This window comes from Oncorhynchus mykiss, chromosome 28, assembly GCF_013265735.2.
Source record: "Oncorhynchus mykiss isolate Arlee chromosome 28, USDA_OmykA_1.1, whole genome shotgun sequence".
In the NCBI taxonomy this organism is placed as follows: domain Eukaryota; kingdom Metazoa; phylum Chordata; class Actinopteri; order Salmoniformes; family Salmonidae; genus Oncorhynchus; species Oncorhynchus mykiss.
Genome location: NC_048592.1, coordinates 12,408,466 through 12,426,089, shown reverse-complemented (window position 1 = coordinate 12,426,089; position 17,624 = coordinate 12,408,466). Strand labels below are relative to the sequence as shown.

Sequence of the window (17,624 nt, the reverse complement as noted above, 5' to 3'; positions counted from 1 at the left end):
GAATGAATGTCAAATTGATTTAAATAGTATTGAATGATATAGACCTACAGTATATAGCCTATACTGTAGACTATTTAAACAACATGACAAAAAGTATGTGGACATCTGCTCGTTGAACATCTCATTCCAAAATGATGGGCATTAATATGGAGTTGGTCCCCCTTTACTGCTGTAACAGCCTCCACTCTTCTGGGAATGCTTTCCACTAGATGCTGGAACATTGATGCAGGGACCTGCTTCCATTCAACCACAAGAGCATTAGTGAGGTCTCTCAGAGATGTTGGGCGATTAGACCTGGCTCACAGTAAGTGTTCAAATTCATCTTAAAGGTGTTCGATGTGGTTCAGATCAGGGCTCTGTGCAGGCCAGTCAAGTTCTTCCACACCGATCTCAACAAACCATTTCTTTATAAACCTCACTTTGTGCACGGGGAATTGTCATTCTGAAACAGGAAAGGGCCTTCCCCAACTGTTGCCACAAAGTTGGAAGCACAAAATCGTCTAGATTGTCATCGTATGCTGTAGCGTTAAGATTTCCCTTCACTGGAACTCAGGAGCCTGAACAATGAAAAACCGCCTCAGACCACTATTCCTCATCCACCAAACTTTACAGCTCATACAATGCATTCGGGCAGGTAGCGTTCTGGAAATCGCCAAACCCAGTTTCGTCAGTCGGACTACCGGATGGTGAAGAGATACAGTGCATTCGGAAAGTTTTCAGACCCTTTGACCTTTTCCACATTTTGTTGTGTTACAGTCCCATTCTAAAATTGATCAAATAGTATTTTACCTCATCAATAGACAATACCCCATAATGACAAAAGTAAAACAGGTTTCTAAACATTTTTGCAAACATATGAAAAATAAAAAACTTAAGTATCACAATTACACAAGCATTCAGACCCTTTACTCAGTACTTTGTTGAAGCACCTTTGGCACCGATTAAGCCTCAAGTCCTCATGGGTATGACACTACAAGTTTGGCACGAGTTTCTCCAATTCTTCTCTTTGGCACACTAGTTTCTCCCATTCTTCTCTGCAGATCCTCTCAAGCTCTGTCAGGTTTGATGGGGAGCATTGCTGGGCTCTGGCTGGGCCACTCAAGGAAGTTCAGAGACTTGTCCCGAAACCACTCCTGTGTTGTCTTGGCTGTATGCTTAGGTTGTTGTCCTGTTGGAAGGTGAGTGTTCACCTCAGTATGAGGTCTTGAGTGCTCTGGAGCATCAAGGATCTCACTGTACTTTGCGCCGTTCATCTTTCCCTTGATCCTGACCAGTCTCCCAGTCCGTGCTGCTGAAAAACATTCCCACAACAGGATGCTAACGCCACCATGCTTCACCGAAGGGATCGTGCCAGGTTTCGTCCAGACATGACACTTGGCATTCAGGCCAACGAGTTCAATCTTGGTTTCATCAGACCAAAGAATCTTAGTTCTCATGGTCTGAGAGACTTTAGGTGACTTTTGGTAAACACCAAGTGGGCTGTCAGGTGCCTTTTACTGAGGAGTGGCTTCCGACTGTCCGCTCTACCATAAAGTCCTGATTGGTGGAGTGCTGCAGAGATGGTTGTCCATTTAGCAGGTTCTCCCATCTCCACAGAGGAACACTGGAGCTCTGTCAGAGTGACCATCGGGTTCTTGGTCACCTTCCTGACCAAGGCCCTTCTCCATCGATTGCTCAGTTTGGCTGGGCGGCCAGCTCTAGGAAGAGTAATGGTAGTTACAAACTTTTTCCATTTAAGAATGATGGAGGCCCCTGTGTTTTTGGGGACCTTCAATGCTGCAGACATTTTTTGGTAACCTTCCCCAGATCTGTGTCTTGACACAATCCTGTCTTGGACTTCTAAGGACGATTCCTTCGACCTCATGGCTTGGGTTTTGAAAGATATGCACTTTCAACTGTGGGACCTTATATTGACAGGTGTGCCTTTCCAAATCATGTCCAATCAATTGAATTTTCCACAGGTGTATTCCAATCAAGCTGTAGAAACATCTCAAGGATGATAAATGGAAGCAGGATGCATCTGAGCTCAATTTCGAGTCTCATAGCAAAGGTTCTGAATTCCTTTGTAAATAAGATATTTCTGTTTTTATTTTATACATTTATTAACATTTCTAAAAAACTGTTTTCGCTTTGTCATTATGGGGTATTGTGTGTAGATTGATGAGGGATTTATTTGATTTTATCCATTTTAGAGTAAGGCTGTAACGTAACAAAATGTGGAGTCTGAAAACTTTCCGAATGCACTGTATATTACCAATGCTTACCATATGACAGATAAGATCCAAGTTTGAAGTTTTAATGTCACGTGCACAAGTACAGTTCAAATATGTTGTTTTTTGCATTCGTTAGCTCAAATCACCCCGTCAGACTTCATAAATAAGCAATATGTCTATCACTATCCCCAGCTCTGGAGTTGACAGCTCCACCATCATCTGTGATCTATTATTTTCATTGTGACATCTGCCACTATTATTTAATTAGCGACTCTCATCAATAACTACTCTTCGGGATGTGAACAATGACGCATCGAGTGACACAGGTGTTTCTCTACATTATCAATCAGTCTGCTGTTCACCCATGTGTAATAATCCATCTTGAGAAATGAATGAAAGATGAATGAATGAATGGATGTTTGCAGGTCAAGTACGGTGATGAAAACCGAGTCTACCAAAAGCACAGGGCAGGCCAAAACAGAGAGGAAAGATAGTGTTGCTTATTTTGACATTGTTGATCATGTGTCATAACAGGATGGTTCTGGTAGACATAACTGGACTCAGTATTCAATATAAAAATAACATAAATTGGATCAAATCACACTGGATTTGATTTCAGATTTCCGTTCAAATTTATACTGGGTGTATTACAAAATTATTAGAATATGACAATTCATTTCAATACAGTGTTTCCTGTTAAAGAATGTGTTACTATATCATCACACATCTTGGTAGAGCAATTGGAGAAAACTGCATGAATAAATGTATTCGCATTTGCAAAAATGGTGCTTGAGTCTTCTGACTCTATTCCAGCTACCCACGTGAAAACTAAATATGATATTATTACTCTACCTAGAATTAGACGATTGGTTTCGATTGCTGTTTAGAGTTACTGCCCAATATATGATCTGCAACATTACCACCAGAAAAGTATCGCCAACCAATTACACATGGACAGCGACAACCCCCATAAACATAAACGGTGGGAAAAAAACGTTAACAGAATTAAATGGTTTAATGTCTTACTTGTTGTGTTGTACTTCACCCCATTGATGTACTCTGGACAGGGTCTCTCCACCATCCGTCCGGTGTTGCTCTTTGGCCAACATGTTCCAATCTCATCCGTTGTGGCATTGCAATACAAACCTTTAAATAAATAATAAGACGTTTAAATAATGATAATTATTCGTCAAAGTTGTCAAGAAAGAGCATTAGCCTAACCATTGATGACCGTGTCAAAATCACCCCAAATCGTACCGTCAAAATCCATCAAAGAGAACGATGCGTTTTCATAGAAACTGTCTTGAAATGAATCCATCACACTGCAGTTTGGGTCTCCAAACTCCCCAAAGATGATTTGGTAAATGGTAGCATCCATGGTTAATTGATACGTTAAATCAAATAATTTTAAACTGGGATTGAAGTCCAAGAGGTTCCCTACACGAAGCCCACTACAGTATGTGCATGTGTTTCATCCAAGCTATAACGGAAAGAAAGAGTGTGCCCTTTCAAACCCATGGAAAACGTCTCGTCCAACTAGTGCACTCAGAAGTGACTCCAAGTGCTCGAGCGCTTCTATCTCTCTCCTACTCGCACCGCTCCCTGTACAATCAGATTGACACACCGAGCCTCAGCCTATTTATACACATTCATCATCCCTCTATGGAATTATGCAACAATTATGAAAGTAAGTTAAATTAATACCAAAAATACTTTAATTGAACCATTGTCCATCTGTTCTGTCTCTTGCAGCCGTTGTGTGAGTTCTGTATCTTGCAGCCGTTATCTAATTTTGTGAATAACAATCTGGTAAGCAAACTACTGATCCAATGTACTGTTGAGACGAATGGGGGCTGGAAACAATATTTTCATTTTTTTCCCTCATAAATGTTGAAGTAAAAATATTAGTTATTTTCTGTAGGTAGGTAGGGAGAGAGCTACAGAGATGAAGATTAAAACGGGTTATAGATAGCCTACTGCTGCGTTTGCGTGCTAGTCAGGAACTAGGAAACTTTGAAATGTCCTACGTGCTAACTGTTTGTAGTTATACACGTGCCAAGTTCAACCAGTTAGCAAATTGAACATTTCCTAGTTCTGACTTGCACGTGAACGCGCCATACGTCTGAGACTTGCTGTGAGTGACTAAAATGTGGCTTTAAATAGCCTTCAGTGGCATGTAGCCTAGATAATACAGTATATAAATACCCACTGTATGTAGGGTACATCCAAAACACAGACGATTTAACATTTCTAATGTGTTTTACAAATGGAAATTGAGGACAATGGTTTTAAAGTAACCACAGTCAGGTTTCCTCTCTGCACCCCTTCAAAGGGACCATGTCTAATCTTGTATTCCTTTACAAATTAGATACTTTTTCCAACAGTAGTTGGTCAGACATCTGTCACAATAGCTTTTCCATACCCCTGAGTTAAGGCAGGAATTCCCTAATATAATATTATCCATCCAGATGGAAAAGGGGAAAGTTGGCCTATCTATTTTTTGGTGGATTAAGAAGCTGTTTAATTGATAAAGTAAATGGTATAGCCTATTCCCAGGCTATAACATGAATTTAAAAAACGGTTATGAAGTTGTATGGAAAATGTACCTCAAACATACTTTTTAACACGTGACTTTTGATCGAACTTTGATATCGTTTTTGATAGCTTTTGATAAATGTCCTGTAAAGCCACACTTTTCCCAATGCTTTCTGTGATACCCACGTGTGTATCCCTATTATGTCATCACAGACTAGTGATCTGTTTATGTGTTCAATTAGACTCCTGACCTTTATCAAAAATCTATCCCACAGCGTTGTTGAATACTCATTCCTGATTGGCTAGAATCAGAATCATTCTAGAAAGGGGATTTAGTAAGGGATAAATGCTGACGTTCTGTACGCAGCGGGGCGAGGCTAAAGTTTAATCTACTACCCTAGAGCAGGACTCTGTGCTAAACTTTTAAAGCCTACCAGCTATGGAATTAGACTGGCGTATCATTATCACCGCGATGATGATAATGATTATTATTCATTTACATGTTTATGCTCCATATTCCATCTGGCTGATGAAGGAAGCAGATAAGTAAACAAATCGGTAAATAACAGAATCGTGCTGACTGCACATTCAATTTATGAACCTATGGGACAGTAATCACGTATTGGCTGTGAGACTATATCATGTGCTTCTGCTGTGGAAGGTTCAGACTGGTTTTAAAGGAAGTCTTCAAAATTCAGAAAGAAGACCGTCTTTAAGATGCTGAACTTTGGCTTAATCTTTACACTCCACTCTCAATTGTTTGCGCAGCAGGGGCATCACATATCAGTTAACTACATGCGAGACTTAATAATGGCCTGCTATTTCCTAGGCATTTCCTTGAGAGTTATTTAACTGCCAAGTGAACGCTAATTTGAGTTCGACAGCGTTATTCCCTGAATTCAAAACAGTGAATCAAGAAGGCTTTATGCATATTGACTGATATGGCTTTACAGAAAATAAAGTGGCTGTGGCGTAAGACAATTATCTTTCCGTTTTAATGGGCCTAATACCAATGCATTTGATTGCTTTTTCAAGAGCATGTTGGAGTAAAAATAATTCGTTTTGAACTTCTGTCTCCTCAAAAGGATTTTGGTCTGTAAACTTTGGGACCATAGGCTAGACCTGCAGTCATCACATCTTTGCATCCTTTCATGTAGGCTGTGCAGGTCCAATAAAATATGAATTATCTGTGCTCTAATGGAGTTTGGTGGCATAGTTTACAGCAGTAACTTTAGAAGCCTACCTTGTTCTACACATTTTTGTTCCTACTGAAGTACGTTAAAGGTAAACCCGTCCTGGGCTTTCTGTTTCAGAAGTCTTGAAGTGAAGATGAGGGACATCACATCAGGGTTGCAACGTGGATCAAAAGACTAGCAAATAGGAGAACAATGGATGCCAGAGTTGTCTTGAGACCTCAAGGCTCTCAACAAGGCCTGTAAGGCTTTCACCTCTCATGTACTGAAGCTGGAAGCTTCTAGAATTGCTTATTGATGCAGTATTTTTGCTGATAAGTATTGACTGCATGTGAATAAGTGCAGTTCGATCTGGTTTGTGATCTGAGAGATTGTAGCACATCATGTTATGATGTCTTTTTTGTTCATAGCATCATATTTTCAGATGCAGACTGCATTTACCCATTAACCCACTACACAGCCATGGACAATCTACAACAGGTTACTTGAATGTGTTGACTTGTCACACCCTGGTCAAAGTATTTTGTGTTTATCTTTATTTATTTGGTCAGGCCAGGGTGTGGCATGGGTTTTTGTATGTGGTGTGTATGTGTGGGGATTGTAGCTAGTGGGGTGTTCTAGCTAAGTCTATGGCTGTCTGAAGTGGTTCTCAATCAGAGGCAGGTGTTTATCGTTGTCTCTGATTGGGAACCATATTTAGGCAGCCATATTCTTTGAGTTTGTCGTGGGTGATTGTCCTTAGTGTCCTGATGTCATTGTTCTGTGTTAGGATACACAAGTATAGGCTGTTTCGGGTTTTGTTAAGTTTATTGTTTTGGTAGTGTTTGTGTTTAGTGTGTTAATTCATTAAACATGGATTGCAATAGACACGCCGCATTTTGGTCCGACTCTCCTTCTCACGAAGAAAACCGTTACAGAATCACCCACCACAAAGGGACCAAGCAGCGTGTCAACAGGCAAGAACAGCCCAAAGTGGAGTACAGTATGGACTATACTTCTTGGGAGGAGATAGACAGGTGGGCGGTCGACCCAGGGAGAGTGCCGGAGCCCGCCTGGGATTCGATGGAGCAGTGCGCGGAAGGATATAGGAGAATGGAGTTTGCGAAGCAAGCAAGGCGGCGTGGACGGAGGCCCCATAGTCAGCCCCAAAAATTTCTTGGGGGGGGCTCAGGGAGAGTGTGGCAGAGTCAGGAGCCAGACCTGAGCCAACTCTCCCTGTTTATCGTGAGGAGCCAAGGAGGAGACCAGAGCCGGTGTTGGAGGTGAGCGAAACAGAGACTGTGAAGGAGTTAATGGGGAAATTGGAGGAGAGAGAAATGAGGGAGTTGCTGTGTTGGTGTTTTAAACATGGAATTCGCCCGACGGAGCGTGTCGGGGATTTGATGGCACCTGGGTCAGCGCTCCATACTCGTCCTGAGGTGCGTGTTAGTCGGCTGGTTAAGATGGTGCCAGTCTCACGTACCAGGCCTCCTGTGCACCTCCCTAGCCTTGCACGTCCTGTGCCAGCACCGCTCTCAAGATCTCCAGTACGCCTTCACAGTCTAACCCATCCTGTGCCACCTCCACACCCCAGCCCTCCGGTAGCAGCTCCCCGCATCAGGCTTCCTGTGCGTGTTCTCGGCCCAGTACCACCAGTGCCAGCACCACGCATCAGGCCTACAGTGCGCCTCGCCTGTCCAGCGCTGTCGGAGCCCTCCTCCTCTCCAGCGCTGTCGGAGTCTCCCGCCTGTTTAGCGCTGTTAGAGCCTTCCTTCTCTACAGCGCTGCCGGAGACTCCCGCCTGTTCAGAACTGCCAGTTAGCATAGAGCTGCCAGTTAGCATAGAGCTGCCAGTTAGCATAGAGCTGCCAGTTAGCATAGAGCTGCCAGTTAGCATAGAGCTGCCAGTTAGCATAGAGCTGCCAGTCTGCAAGGAGCTGCCAGTCTGCAAGGAGCCGCCAGAGCTGCCAGTCTGCAAGGAGCCGCCAGAGCTGCCAGTTAGCATGGAGCAGCCAGGGCCGCCAGTCAGCATGGAGCAGCCAGGGCCGCCAGTCAGCATGGAGCAGCCAGGGCCGCCAGTCAGCATGGAGCAGCCAGTCAGCATGGAGCAGCCAGTCAGCATGGAGCAGCCAGAGCAGCCAGTCAGCATGGAGCAGCCAGAGCTGCCAGTCAGCATGGAGCAGCCAGTCAGCATGAAGCAGCCAGAGCTGCCAGTCATCATGGAGCAGCCAGTCAGCATGGAGCAGCCAGAGCTGCCAGTCGACCAGACTCTTCCAGATCTGCCAGTCGACCAGACTCTTCCAGATCTGCCAGTCGACCAGACTCTTCCAGATCCGCCAGTCGACCAGACTCTTCCAGATCCGCCAGTCGACCAGACTCTTCCAGATCCGCCAGTCGACCAGACTCTTCCAGATCCGCCAGTCGACCAGACTCTTCCAGATCCGCCAGTCGACCAGACTCTTCCAGATCCGCCAGTCGACCAGACTCTTCCAGATCTGCCAGTCGACCAGACTCTTCCAGATCTGCCAGTCGACCAGACTCTTCCAGATCTGCCAGTCGACCAGACTCTTCCAGATCTGCCAGTCGACCAGACTCTTCAAGATCTGCCAGTCGACCAGACTCTTCAAGATCTGCCAGTCGACCAGACTCTTCAAGATCTGCCAGTCGACCAGACTCTTCAAGATCTGCCAGTCGACCAGACTCTTCAAGATCTGCCAGTCGACCAGACTCTTCCAGATCTGCCAGTCGACCAGACTCTTCCAGATCTGCCAGTCAGCCAGGATCTGCCAGTCAGCCAGGATCTGCCGAAACCACCAGCCAGCCAGGTAGATTCATCAACCTGCCTGAGCTTCCTCTCACTCCTGAGCTTCCTCTCACTCCTGAGCTTCCCCTCTGTCCCGAGCTGCCTCAGTCCCGAGCTGCCCCTCAGTCCCGATCTGCTCCTCAGTCCAGTGGGGTTCTGGGTGAGGACTACTAGGCCATGGTCGGCGGCGAGGGTGGACTATCCAGGGACGCGAGGAGAAGGGACTAAGACATTGATTGAGTGGGGTCCACGTCCCGCGCCGGAGCCGCCACCATGGACAGACGCCCACCCGGACCCTCCCTATTGTTTTGAGGTGCGTTCGGGAGTCCGCACCTTAGGGGGGGGGGGTTCTGTCACACCCTGGTCAAAGTATTTTGTGTTTATCTTTATTTATTTGGTCAGGCCAGGGTGTGGCATGGGTTTTTGTATGTGGTGTGTATGTGTGGGGATTGTAGCTAGTGGGGTGTTCTAGCTAAGTCTATGGCTGTCTGAAGTGGTTCTCAATCAGAGGCAGGTGTTTATCGTTGTCTCTGATTGGGAACCATATTTAGGCAGCCATATTCTTTGAGTTTGTCGTGGGTGATTGTCCTTAGTGTCCTGATGTCATTGTTCTGTGTTAGGATACACAAGTATAGGCTGTTTCGGGTTTTGTTAAGTTTATTGTTTTGGTAGTGTTTGTGTTTAGTGTGTTAATTCATTAAACATGGATTGCAATAGACACGCCGCATTTTGGTCCGACTCTCCTTCTCACGAAGAAAACCGTTACATGACTTTCTGGTAGCTTTTGTATCCTCACTCCTTACTCTTTATATGTCATCATAAAAGTGAGGACAACCAAATATATTAGCAATATAATAATATATTCTTCCTTCTGAAGTCAACTTGTCTGACCTAATTTTAAACACTGACTATCATTTCTGCAAGCCCAGTTCAACCATGTTTGTGCTGGTTCAAAGAGACAAGTTTGCTTTAATTGTCTGAATGACAAAGACAGAGTCTGCCAGGCCCGGCAGACAGGGAAAAAGCTGCAGACTCTCCCTCAGTGAGGTGTTGCTCAGAGCAATGGCACAAGGAGCTGGAAAAACAGATTGCGGGAAAAAAGAGTGGGAGCGTGCAGGATGTAAGAAGAAGCAGCTGAAGGAGTTATTGTCATTGTTTGGTATCACTTGGCTTAATGTCAGATACTATAATTGGAAAATGCTCTATTTTTTTCCTGCCGTATGTTAGTTTATTGTTCGCTTCACAGTCCTTAATCTCTTTTGTAATGGACATCTACTGGTAGAATCTCTCTGAAAGCAAGATTTTGTTTTATCATGATACATCTGGTCTCACGTTTTAGACTTGATCTGAAATAAGCAGGGCGAGGGAGCTGTTAGTTTGCAATGATAGTGAGAATACAGGAGCAGAAGCTGCCTGTTTCAAATAATCACGACGAGGCAGGAGTGATGATGAAATGTTCTGTAGCTAGGGTGACCACATTTAAAATACCCCCAGGTACTGGAGCGCAATACAAATTGAAACAATGTCATCATTTCTCAAAATTTGTACCAGTGGTTTTTGCCCACAAGTGTAGCCTATTGATATTAATCCTCCAATTGCAATGTTTGTCTATGCCCACACATATTGTCTCGAAAAGGTTATATTTTTAATACCCTCAAACGTAAAGTTAGGCAAATGTAATTTCAAAATAGGCCACTGTCAGTCGTAAATGATAATTAAACACATTTTACCTGTGAAACTTCCAAACTGCATCTGCATGCCAATCATTTGATCTCAATGGATTTCATGGGAATATGGATTCAGATCTTCTTGAATTACTGTTTCCTGGGCAGAACAGATGGTGTTAACAAACTAAATCCTGTATTTAGTTTCAATCCAAACACATTCTGCCTAGTGGCGCACGCCGTCGTTACATTCTCTTTTTTGTTTTTTACTATTCAACTAACCATTGTAAAATGGTAGTTAGGTGATTTTTGTTGTTGTTGTCTAACAGTAATGTTATACCATACTACTATATTTGGTTCTGTTATGTAGAATACGAATGAATCATTATGAGTTCTTCCAAGACATTCATTAGCCTTTGATGTAACTTTACTAAACAGGCACAGTTGTGAGAAGTGGTGGTGTGACGATCTGGTGGCTCAGGCAGCACTGCTCCTGCTCCACCGAAGGAGCTATTTGAAGCGTACCTAGCGTACCTAGCGTACCTAGCCTATTCTTTTACCTTGCACAATATTTTCTGTTGAAGAAATGAGATACCATGACATGTGGGGCTGCTATATAAATCTGGGAGTATGTGGCCAAGTAAACATTTCTTGTGGGTCTCAGGGAATGTAAAACCGTTAGTTAGGGAGACTTAAAATAGGATTGAATGAAGTAGCAGTGAATATGTTGAATGAGCAACTCATGAATGAGTTTGCTCACAAGTCCGATAAAATTACCTTATCTTCAGGGGTGCAACTTTCACTGGAGACGGGGGTCATGATACCCCACATTCATAAATTGCATTCCCCCTTCCCCCCTCCAGTTTTATCATTGCGCTGTGATACCAAAAATGGCATCTGTGTGCTTTAGGAATATGCGGACACCACAGAGCGGGCGGACATGCTGTGTAAATGCAAAGCTTCTGAAAGACTGGCTGAACCAGCATGGGAGCGTTGAACAGAGGCAGCTGCTGTCAGTGTGTAAAGCAAGCAGAGCAGAAACCGGCTACTCTTTTGTTGACTGATGTAGCTGGCAAGGTAACTGCTGTTTAATTTAACAAAAAAAATGTAGACTAATGTTTATTCCAAGTGCTGAGCTAGTGTATAACTGACATGTAATGTTAGCTAATGTTTCATCCCCTCTTGAATTAAGGTGAATTAATTATCTAGCTAGTAGCTATAACAGCCAGTTCAGCTCTAGCTCAGATAGTAATAATAGGAGCCACGTCAAATCACTATCTAACAGCTGTTGTTTGTATGGAAATGTTTTGTAGCCTTTTTTAACTGTTTCACAGAAGTACATATAAATGAACGTAGTTAGCTTTCGCCAGTTGATGTACCGTTAAAGAGAGAGCTAGCCAGATTTGGATACAAAAAGATTTCCCAAGCTTTAAACATCCCAAGGAGCACTGTGCAAGCGATAATACTGAAATGGAAGGAGTATCAGACCACTGCAAATCTACCAAGACCTGGCCGCCCCTCTAAACTTTCAGCTCATACAAGGAGAAGACTGATCAGAGATGCAGCCAAGAGGCCCATGATCACTCTGGATGAACTGCAGAGATCTACAGCTGAGGTGGGAGACTCTGTCCATAGGACAACAATCAGTCGTGTATTGGACAAATCTGGCCTTTATGGAAGAGTGGCAAGAAGAAAGCCATTTCTTAAAGATATCCATAAAAAGTGTTGTTTAAAGTTTGCCACAAGCCATCTGGGAGACACACCAAACATGTGGAAGAAGGTGCTCTGGTCAGATGAAACCAAAGTTGAACTTTTTGGCAACAATGCAAAACGTTATGTTTGGCGTAAAAGCAACACAGCTGAACACACCATCCCCACTGTCAAACATGGTGGTGGCAGCATCATGGTTTGGGCCTGCTTTTCAGGGACAGGGAAGATGGTTAAAATTGATGGGAAGATGGATGGAGCCAAATACAGGACCATTCTGGAAGAAAACCTGATGGAGTCTGCAAAAGACCTGAGACTGGGACGGAGATTTGTCTTCCAACAAGACAATGATCCAAAACATAAAGCAAAATCTACAATGGAATGGTTCAAAAATAAACATATCCAGGTGTTAGAATGGCCAAGTCAAAGTCCAGACCTGAATCCAATCGAGAATCTGTGGAAAGAACTGAAAACTGCTGTTCACAAATGCTCTCCATCCAACCTCACTGAGCTCGAGCTGTTTTGCAAGGAGGAATGGGAAAAAAATTCAGTCTCTCAATGTGCAAAACTGATAGAGACATACCCCCAAGCGACTTACAGCTGTAATCGCAGCAAAAGGTGGCGCTACAAAGTATTAACTTAAGGGGGCTGAATAATTTTGCACGCCCAATTTTTCAGTTTTTGATTTGTTAAAAAAGTTTGAAATATCCAATAAATGTCGTTCCACTTCATGATTTTGTCCCACTTGTTGTTGATTCTTCACAAAAAAATACAGTTTTATATCTTTATGTTTGAAGCCTGAAATGTGGCAAAAGGTCGCAAAGTTCAAGGGGGCCGAATACTTTCGCAAGGCACTTTAATTATTTGTCATTCCTCATCTTAGGAGGATCAGATGTTGACGGTTCTCAGCAGGGTCAGCCAGCCAGGGAAGGCTAGTCTGTGACGGAGCATAGGTACATTTTTGCAGATCCAGCACTTTATTCTCTCATTGCAGCAAACACTGGACAAGCCAGATGCTTCAAAGATTGAAACTATTTTAAGGTAGTCTGACAAACCTTCGTAGTTGAGGAGGAAGACCTGGTAGAAGCTATTGATGATGATGAATGGATACAGATGTGTTTGAATGTCCAGTCATGTTCATATAATCTCAGGCATAAATTACTGCAGTTTAAGACCATCCATAGAACTTACTATATGCCAGTGAAACTGAATATCATGCACTCAGAAATGTCTGTCACGACCGTCTTCCTGGAAATGACTGGACCAAAGCGCAGCGTAATGAGCGTACATTTCTTTTTATTTGAAATGAATGTTGCCAATAAAACAAGGAAACGACCGTGAAGCTTAACTTGGGCAATCATGCTACTAACAAAGTCAACTACCCACAAATGCGAAAGGAAAAAAGGCTGCCTAAGTATGATTCCCAATCAGAGACAATGAAAGACAGCTGCCTCTGATTGAGAACCACCAGGCCAAACACAAAGAAATAAAGAAAACATAGAAATAAAGAAACTAGAATGCCCACCCTAGTCACACCCTGGCCTAACCAAAATAGAGAATAAAAACCTCTCTATGGCCAGGGCATGACAGTACACCCCCCCCCCCCCCCAAAGGTGCGGACTCCGGCAGCAAAACCTGACTCTAAAGGGGAGGGTCCGGGTGGGCATCCCTTACGGCGGTGCTTCTGGTGCAGGACGTAGACCCCCTCCGCTTCTGGCTCCCCCCCACTTTGGTGGTGCTTCTGGTGCGGGGACACTCGCCGCCAACCCTGGACTGGGAATCCTCGTTGCGGGCCCCGGACTGGGGACCCTCGCCGCGGGCCCCGGACTGGGGACCCTGGTTGCGGGGCCCAGACTGGGGACCCTGGTTGCGGGGCCCAGACTGTGGACCCTGGTTGGGCGCCCCGGACTGGGGACCCTCGTTGCGGGCCCCGGACTGGGGAGCCTCGCTGCGGGCCCCGGACTGGGAACCCTCGTTGCGGGCCCAGGACTGGGGACCGTCGCTGGAGGCCCCCAACTGGCCCGTGGAGCAGGCACAGGATGAACCAGGCTGGGGAGACCTACTGTAGGTCTGGTCCTTGGAGGAGGCACAGGATGAACCAGGCTGGGGAGACCTACTGGAGGCCTAGTCCTTGGAGGAGGCACAGGATGAACCGGGCCGTGGGGGAGCGCTGGAGACCTGTTGCGTATCCCAGGCTGAATGCCCACCTTAGCACGTCACCTTCCCAGCGCAGGCACAGGTCGAACCGGGCTGTGGGGGAGCACTGGAGATCTGGTCCTTAACACTTACACCTCTCTTCTTGGCTGAATGTCCACTTTATCCCGGCACGGGCGGAGCGCAGGCATAGGACGCACTGAGCAGTCACAGCGCACCGGAGACACAGTGCGCAGAGCCGGCGCAGGATACCCTGGGCAGAAACGGTGCACTGGAGACCAAGCACGCTGAGCTACCACAATCTGCCCTGGCTGGATGCCCACTCTAACATGGCACTTGCGGAAAGCTGGCATATAGTGCACCAGGCTATGAGAGTGCACTGGAGACACTGTGCGATTTACCGCATAACACGGTGCCTGACCAGTACCACGCTCCTTACGGTAAGCACAGGGAGTTGGCTCAGGTCTATACCCTGACTCTGCCACTCTCCCCGTGTGCCTCCCCCAATTTATGGGGGAGAGCTGCCTCTCTCTGCTCTGTTTGTGGTTTGTGGTCTGCTCCGTTTGTGGGCCGTTTGTGGTGGGTAGTTCTGTCATGACCGTCTTCCTGGAAATGACTGGACCAAAGCGCAGCGTGATGAGCGTACATTTCTTTTTATTTGAAATGAATGTCGCCAACAAAACAAGGAAACGACCGTAAAGCTTAACTTGGGCAGTCATGCCACTAACAAAGTCAACTACCCACAAATGCGAAAGGAAAAAAGGCTGCCTAAGTATGATTCCCAATCAGAGACAACGATAGACAGCTGCCTCTGATTGAGAACCACACCGGTCAAACACAAAGAAATAGAAAACATAGAAATAAAGAAACTAGAATGCCCACCCTAGTCACACCCTGACCTAACCAAAATAGAATTCAGCCACCCTGGTCTAACCAATAAAAACCTCTATGGCCAGGGTGTGACAACGTCATTCCTCTGCTTGAGGTGTAAATCACAAAAGGGGACATATTTGCATATGTTATGGTCTTGTGAAGGCTGGCTGAATTCTGGTAGAATATGTATTTTATCTCAGCATGTCTACAGATTCTCCCTTCTCCTTGTTTTTGCTTGCTTCTAAATGTTGATACTGGAGACTGTTATCAAACAAAACTGTGTAACCAAGCATCTAAGAAAAACATTGCTATTAATTGGAAGGTTGGTAAGCCGTCATTGTAAATAAGAATTTGTTCTTTACTGACTTGCCTAGTTAAATAAAGGTAAAAAAATAAATACAAATAATATCCTCACACAACGTCACAATGGATGGCAGAAATGTCAAGTTATGTATCACTAGATTTGACTTATTACAAGATTAAGGGTATACTGGGCAACTTTCATAAAGTGGGGGGGACACTTCTAAACCCCAGGGGTCTGAGGGTCCTCCCCCAGATTTTTGGGGGGCATCTAAAGCTAATTTCCTACATTTCTACACAATCCAATACGACCCATGGCCCTTCTAGCTGTCTCTATTTAGAACAACAAAAAGTAACTGCAATAAAATGTACCGATGATTACCACCTGAGATTATTGTCACTGCCGTGTATATTCCCCCCCAAGCCGACAGCGCTCTCAAGGAACTACACTGGACTTTGTGCAAACTGGAAACCACATATCCCAAGAAAGCATTTATTGTAACTGGGGACGTTAATAAAGGAAATCTGAAGATAATGCTCCCGAAATCTAGCAACACATCTCCTGTGTTATATGCAGAGAAAACAAGCTTGACCGTTGCTACATTCCCTTCCAGGACAGCTACAAGACACTCCTATGGGCAAATTAAATCATGCCTCCATCCTGCTTCTCCCCGCCTATAGGAAGAAATTTAAGCAGGAAGCACCCGCGGTAAGGACTGATCATCATTGGTGTCACGCACTGGCCATAGAGAGGCTTTTATTCTCTATTTTGGTTAGGCCAGGGTGTGACTAGGGTGGGCATTCCATGTTCATTTTTCGATGCTTTTGGATTTCTTTGTTGTTTGGCCGGGTGTGGTTCTCAATCAGAGGTAGCTGTCTATCGTTGTCTCTGATTGAGAACCATACTTAGGTAGCTTTTTCCCACTGGGTTTTGTGGGTAGTTCATTTCTGTTTAGTATGTGCTGCACCTGACGGAGCTGTTTCGGTTGTCTCTTTGTTGTTTTGTTTTTTAGTGTTCAGTTTCGAATAAAAATGATGAACACGTACCATGCTGCGCTTTGGTCCTCACCTTCTTCCACCAACGGCCGTTACAATTGGTCTGACCAATCGGAATCTATGCTTCAAGATTGTTTTGATCACGCGGATTGGGAAATGTTCCATGTCGCCTCTGGGAATAGTACAATTTGAACTTTTCCAAACCAAACACAGTGGATAAATGTCAGCATTAGTGTAAAACTGAAAATGCAAACCACTGCATTTAACCACGGCAAGGTAACTGGGAACATGGACATGTACACTAAGACCAGCTATGACCTCCGAAAGGCAATCAGAGGCATAACGATAGTGCAGAGACAAAGTGGAGTCATGATTCAACAGCTCAGACACAAGACGCATGTGGCAGGGACTACAGATAATAATGGATTATAAAGGGAAAGCCAGCCATGCTGCGGACACTGACTTCTCGCTCCCGGAGAAGCTAAACACCTTCTTCACCTGCTTCAAGGAAAACAACACCAAGCTGCAGACGTGGGCCCCCGCCGTTCACGTGGACTGTGTGTTCTCGATCTCCATGGCCGACGTGAGTAAGACATTTAAGCGTGTTAACCCTCGCAAGAATGCCGACCCAGACAGCATCCCAAGCCCGAAGAGTATGTGCAGACCAGCTGGCTGTTGTCTCCTCTTGTTTCAAAATGTCCACCATTTCCTGTACCCAAGAAAGCGAAGGTGACTGAACTAAATGACTATCAAAGCTGAGACCGGGAGACTGATAAAAGCTTCGATCTCCAGGCAATCGGACTGTTAAACACTCATCACTAGTCGGCTTTTGCCCAGCACCCTGCCCTGAACCTTAGAGACTGCTGCCCTTTGTTGAAGGTGAACCTTCACCCCAGTCTAAGGTCCTGAGCACTCTGCACCAGGTTTTCATCAAGGATCTCTCTATACTTTTCTCCATTAATCTTTCCCTCAATCCTTACTAGTCTCCCAGTCCCTGCCGCTGAGAAAAGGATGCCACCACCATGCTTCACCGTAGGGATGGTGCTAGGTTTCTTCCAGATGTGACGCTTGGTATTAAGGCCAAAGAGTTCAATCTTGCTTTCATCAGAGCAGAGAATCTTGTTTCTCATGGTCTGAGAATCTTTAGCTGCCTTTTGGCAAACTCCAAGCGGGCTGTCATGTGCAAAAATGTCTAAAAACCCTTTTG

General features: G+C 44.9%; 1 protein-coding gene across 1 annotated transcript in view; it reads right to left on the bottom strand.

The window, feature by feature from the left end:
• LOC110508566 (corticotropin-releasing factor receptor 2-like) overlaps positions 1–3,803 on the bottom strand; it is an 80,426-nt gene extending 76,623 nt beyond the window's left edge. The window contains exons 1-2 of the mRNA XM_021589160.2: positions 3,471–3,803; positions 3,240–3,359 (exon numbers count right to left, since the gene is read on the bottom strand). Coding sequence (XP_021444835.1) covers positions 3,240–3,359; positions 3,471–3,591 — 241 coding nt within the window. The 5' untranslated portion in view covers positions 3,592–3,803. The remainder of the gene's footprint in view (positions 1–3,239; positions 3,360–3,470) is intronic.
• Between the last annotated feature and the right edge of the window lie 13,821 nt (positions 3,804–17,624).